Source organism: Pinus tabuliformis, chromosome 5_1 (assembly GCF_031772625.1).
Source record: "Pinus tabuliformis cultivar Carrire ecotype Pingquan chromosome 5_1, CPIR1, whole genome shotgun sequence".
Lineage (NCBI taxonomy): Eukaryota > Viridiplantae > Streptophyta > Pinopsida > Pinales > Pinaceae > Pinus > Pinus tabuliformis.
In genome coordinates, this window is record NC_142305.1 from 751,901,639 (window position 1) to 751,908,197 (window position 6,559).

At 35.4% G+C, this 6,559-nt stretch overlaps 1 protein-coding gene across 1 annotated transcript; it reads left to right on the forward strand.

Annotated features, from left to right (window-relative positions):
* Positions 1-4,572: 4,572 nt before the first annotated feature.
* On the forward strand, positions 4,573-5,034 carry LOC149167129 (uncharacterized). The gene has a single exon (XM_089430377.1). The coding sequence runs from the start codon at positions 4,573-4,575 to the stop codon at positions 5,032-5,034; it is 462 nt and encodes a 153-aa protein (XP_089286503.1).
* Positions 5,035-6,559: the final 1,525 nt, after the last annotated feature.

A 6,559-nucleotide genomic window follows, 5' to 3' on the forward strand; every position in this document is an offset into this window, starting at 1 on the left:
TTAATTTTTGAGTTAATTGTAATAGTATTTGATATGGAATTGCATATAGGTTGTAATTGAGATATGCCATAATAGTTAACTAATTTTTTTTAATGATGTTTTATACATCTTGAATGTAATTTAGGTAATAAAAAAATTGAGATAATTGAGATATACTATAATAGTTAACTACTAAATTTGTCACATATTTTTTTAAAGATGTTTTATACATTTTGAATTATGAAATATTCAATTTAGATTAAAAAAAATTGAGATAGTTGAAAATAATTAATAATATTTAGATTAGCTTAAAATAAATACATTTTATGAAAATAAATTTCATATTAAATAGTGATTTTTTTTATATTTATATTTTCAACTAATTTTATAATATATTAAATTCTATTATTTCTTAATTTAAATTTAAATTTATTCAATTTATTATATTTATAATTTATTTTATTATTAATTTAATATTAATATATAATGAAATTAAAAACTCTAGCATCATTTCAATAACCATGCATTTCAAATAATATATAGTAAATTAATATTTAATAATATAACAATAAATTTTAGATATTAATGATTTCAATTAAATATAAAACCATTTGTATGAGAAATAATTTTTATTTTATTGTAAATTGTTTTTTTAATAGAAAAATATATTATTTAATTAATAATAATAAATAAATTATATTTAATTAATGAGATAATTTAATGAGTGATTATCACATTATAAAGTAAGATATAAATATCACATTTCCTGGTGATCAATTTTCTTTTGTTAATATCTATAGCATGACTATTATACTCTTCTTATATTACTAGTATTACTACCATGAAAGGCATTATGAATATGGATATAAAGTAAGGTATAAATATCACATTTCTTATTCGTAATCAAATTTTTTTGTTAATGTCTATAGCATCACTATTATGCTCATCTTGTATTACTGGTATTACTACCATAAAAGGCATTATGAACATGAATTTTTTGAGTTAATTCAGATGGATATATTTATATCTTTAAATACACCTCTATTACCTGTACTTATTGCAAAATGTATATGGTTAGTGTAATTTTCCTCCATTTATTATCCTTAGAACTGTGTTACTTACTGAGTGGTATTTCAATATTAATAAGGGTCTATTTCCTTGTGCTGGAGAGAATTCCTCAGATTGCACGATATAATGTGTTTATTGTTTTCTTGTATTCATCATAAATATCTTGGTGTATAAAGAGTTTATTGTTTTCTTGTATTCATCATAAATATCTGCATGTATAATTACATTTTTTTTCTATACTCTAGATGCTATCTCTATACTTAATTTATAAATATTCTGATTCCCCTTTACCATTAATAACCCCAGGGTCAATTCGACTCCTATCATAGATAGTAACACTATGATTATACTGTCATATATGTAGCATATCACTTCTACTTGAACCACTTTTGATATCCTTCAGTATTGATTACCATCTCTTTAATTAGCATACAATTGAATATTCTCCACCTTGCAGTCTACCTTTTCTGATCTTAAAGGTGCGCCATTATCGTCTTGGGATTAAAATCCACTCTGAATCAAATAAATAAATGATATTTAAGTAAATATAAAAATTTAAAGTCAACTCATGAAATAAATAAATAATATTTAAATAAATTTATATATAAAAATTAAACAATTAAACCATTATAATTAAAAGCTAAAAAATTATATAACATAATTTCAATTTTTAGTAGTGATATTATTTTTAATTGCAAAATTACAATGTTAAAGTGTATATTTATATATAGATTAAATAGATTTTTTCACAAGCAAAAATAATTTCAAAAAAGAATGTAACTTTAACTTTTTGTTATTTAAAACATATTTTTGAATTTATAAATAAATTCAATATCTCCAAAAAAAAATTTGGGACACTAGAATTTTACAAATTAAACAACGTAAATTCAAGTTTTTAAAAATCTTTGCCTATTTTTAATAAAATTTAACAAAAAAAATATGAAAAATATCATTTCTTCTAAAAATTAAACTATTATATACTTACCATTAAAAATATATATTTGGAGACCAACCACCAACCATTAATCTATATGTTTGGTAGCCAACAACCAACCATTGAGCAACGAAAAATGGTGAAAGTCTAAATATTTTTTGCCCCTGACCACCATTGAGCCAAATGACGACTAAATATAAACGTACACTGCTAACCACTCACTGTCATTCTAAGCTAGACAAATATATCTCTCTCTGACCTTTCGAACATTCGTACTCTGACAGCTTTATTAAAGTCCATTGCGAGAAATTATAAACGTCCACTGCCTACCACTCCCTGTCATTCTGAGCTAGACAAATCTCTCTCTCCAACCTTTCGAATATTCGTACTCTGCCAGCTTTATTAAAGTCCAATGCAAGAAAATAGCAGGCAATATAATATTGTATCGAACGGCGGCACAGCAATTATTTGACTTGACAAAACACACAGACTCTTCTCAAATCTCATATCTACAAAAGAGAATGAAACAAAAGCAGTTACAGTGCGAGTTAGCAGGGAATGGCGATTTATCACAACAGTGGAAAAAGCCAATTAGAGCAAGCCCTTAATTCACACATTAGGTGGCTAATCGGTTTTAGTGATGCATTCGACGGGGACCTTAACATGATCTATCCTGGCAAGTCTGAGAGCATAATTAGTGGCTAATCGGTTTTAGCGATGCATTTCACGGCGACCTTCACGTGATCTATCCCGGCAAGTCGCTGAGAGCATGACTAGAGAAGAGGCAGATAAACCAAAACGGCACATATTGTCTTAAGAGTTGTTTTTAGTGTGATTTTTTGGGAGTTTTTCGAGTGGGTTTTTCAGGTTTAATTTTTCTAAAATCCGGTAGGAATTTATTGAAATCACAAGTTTGATGGGTAAACCGTGCACAATCTAAGTGCCCTAGGAGTTTTTGAGAGTGTTGAATCTATATATACAGTGAAAAAACCAGTTTACACAACAAAAATCGAGATTTCACTTCAAAATTTTCCACAGGATTCGACACGAAAGTTCAAAAAATCACACTAAAAACAACTCCATTTTCTTAATCAGCTTCACTCCCTTTTCACCAGATTCAAATCTCTGATGTGAGTAAAGTAATGATACAATAGTCTTCTAAGCAAACTCGAGTATGGGCCGAAGATGGCAGAAGATGTTAGAATGGTGCCACGATGACCCGCTCTGACATGGGTCGACCGAGCCACAATGGTCATGGAGCTGCGCCACATAATAAGCATTCGCAACATCCAGGGATTCCACTGGACAAAAATTCCAATCATCCACATACTTTTGGTTCCATCGTTTCATCACCCATCTCAATTCCGTCTTCCCCAAGTGCCTCTCCAAAATCAGACTTCCCACTATCTAACAGTCCTCCCCCTTTCATATATCATCCGCCACCCGAACCAACCCCCTGTCAGGACATTCCTACCCCTTTTTCCGCTCCACATCCATATCATGACATACCCTCCACCTCGAACGTCACATATGTAGCTCCGCTGATACCACCTCGACGTCAATTAAAGGACAAAGACCCTTGCGTCAGCGTTACACCCCCAAATTCGCCTACTGCATCGCCTACAAATTCTGTCGGGAGTGATCTAGACTTCCTATTACAAAGGAAGACTTTAGACCTTTGTACCCTCACTATCCATAAACCGAGAGGGGTCAATCCTCTCCCCACATCATCCCTACCTTCAGCTAGCAACATTACTGTGTGAAGGAAACAAAACCGAGGTAGTGATCGTCATTTTTGGGGACGCCCCAAGACAAACCCATTTTCCTCCCCAATGGATCACTTTCTGGTTGACATTCCCATTGCTAACATCTCCCCCTCATAGGCCCTTAGAGCACGACTACCCGAGAAAGATCTCCCATGATGTGCATTATTTCCCTAAATATCTGGGGTCTGGGGCTCTACATCCCTTCATTATCCTCATTCAAGAAACTATGCATAATGTTCCTCGCACTGTCCAATACTTTCGGAAAATGTTTCTGAATTGGTATATATCTGCTACTGCTGCTACGGGTCTCTTTGGTGGATTGGTGGCATTATGGGATCCTAATTGGATCAATATAAAGGCCTATAAGTGTTTTGCTGGTATATTGCTGGAAGGCAACATTCGTGGCCTGCCTGGCCGTGTGCACATCCTCAACATATATGCACCATACAGAGATAGATGCAACTTCTGAGACCGTTTCTTATCTTCTGGCATGATGGACCTAGAGTCACTCATCATCGCGGGGGACCTAAATTGCACTATCAGTCTGGATGAAGTTTGGGGATGCTTCAGGAAAGTTGACCCCCTAGCCAGGAAGATACAAGATGCTATTCTCATGCACAACTTTGTGGATATTTGCCCTACAAAACTTGCCCCTACTTGGGACAATGGACGCACAGGCACGACATGTGTTGCTAAGAGACTGGATCACTTTCTGATCCATGAAGAATTGCTAGGCCGTTTTTGGGATGTCCGAGAAATATCATCAGCAATTATATATCGGATCATAGACCTATCACTCTACAATGGAGGAAAATTGATATTCACATGGGCATCCCTTTCAAATTCAACAAATCTGTATTGGAGGATCCTGATTTTAACAAACTTGTGCTGGAAACTTGGGGTCGACTTTGTGTAACGGGCAACTCCCCCATGGTCAACATTCTTGATAAACTTGACTCCCTCTGGGGGAACGTCAAACACTGGCAGAAACAGAAGATCAGGGATAACAGAAAGGAGCTCATTGATATACAAAATAAATTGGATTCCATTCTGCCCACCATGTCCACCCATTGTCTTTCTGTTGACATTCGGTCCCGTATTCATTCACTGGAACTCAGAAAGAAGCAACTCCTTTCTATTGAGGAATCATCATGGAGATTAAAGAGCAGGGCGATATGGTTGAAGGAAGGTGATCACAACACCAAATTTTTTCACCGATATGCCAACCATCGTCGCAATATAAACACCATATGGGAGATTATGGACGCTGATGGACATATTCACTAGTCACAAGAAGGGATCAACAATGCTGTTGTTCAATACTTCCAAATGGCATATGGCAACAATGATAATATTTCTGCTGAGGACCTAGTATATCCGATTATGTATGATGCTGAGAAAAATGATGATTTCTTTAAGGAAGTCACTGAAGAAGAACTATTGGGCATTCTCAAGTCATTTAAGGGTGACAAAAGCCCTGGTCCTGATGGATGGACGATTGAACTTTTCACCCATTTTTTTGAACTCCTCAAAGGAGATCTTCTGGGCGTGGTTGAGGAATCTAGGACCTCTGGCGTCATCCATCACCATATCACTTCTACATATATCGCCCTCATTCCTAAAAACAACACTACTAAGGGCTTCTCTGACCACAGGGCTATTTTTTTGTGCAACGTCATCTACAAAATTATATCAAAGACCATTCCTGGCCGCATGTGCAGAACACTCTCTTGCTATATCACCCGTGAACAGCATGGTTTCTTCCCGGATAGACTCATCCATGATGTTGTGGCAAATGCACAGGAAGGAATGCACTCGATTCACACCAGGCATCTTGATGCTGCCATTCTACAGATTGATCTTCAGAAGGCATATGACTGCCTGGATTGGGGCTTTCTCCGACTTGTCCTTATCAAGATTGGATTGCAACCCAAATGTGTTAATTGGATTATGGCTTGTGTGGATAATGTCAACTACGTTGTTATCATTAATGGGTATCCATCAAAGTTTTTCCAGGCTGGCAGGGGTCTCCGACAGGGATGTTCACTATCCCCTCTTCTATTCATCCTAGTTATGGATAGTCTAAGCTTGCATATTAAAAAAACGGTCCTGGAGGACCAATTTCAGCCACTGAAGATGGGAAATAACATCAGCATTTCTCATAACCTCTTTGTTGACGACATTCTCATCATGGGTATGCTTTGTTGTTTTTCTTGGTTATGTCTCTTTCACATTTTCAGTAGATTTGCTAATACTTTTGGTTTACACATGAATGTTAATAAATCTGTCTTATATCATGGACAATCTGACTTGGATATTGTTTCATATATCAAAGGTTTATTTGGTATTGAGGCAATGCCAATACAAAATGGTTTGAAATATCTTGGCTATCGTATCAAACCCTCCTGCTACAGAATTGCTGACTTGCTGATCGTTTCTTCAAAAAGATCTCTGGGTGGGAGTTTAGATGCCTGTCTTTGGGGGGGCGGGTTATTCTCACCCAAGCTGTTTTGTCACAGATGGGGGTCTATTGGGCTCATCTATTCCATATTCCTGCATCCATCATAAACGTTCTTAACCGTTTAATGGCTAACTTCATCTGGGGGGAAGCCACAATGGGAAAAAATACCACTTGACCAAATTGTCCAACATCACTTTCCCTAAGGGTATGGGGGGATGGGGAATCATGGACCTCCGTCGTTTTGGCAGATCACTGCTGATAAAATCCCTTTGGAGGGGCTTATTTGGATCTGGCACATGGAGCAAGATCATTCAACACAAGTATCTTAAGGATAAAGATTTCAGTTTTTGG

Coding starts and splice junctions, on each gene's coding strand:
- LOC149167129 (XM_089430377.1), top strand. CDS start 4,573: ATGGGCATCCCTTTCAAATTCAACAAATCTGTATTGGAGGATCCTGAT.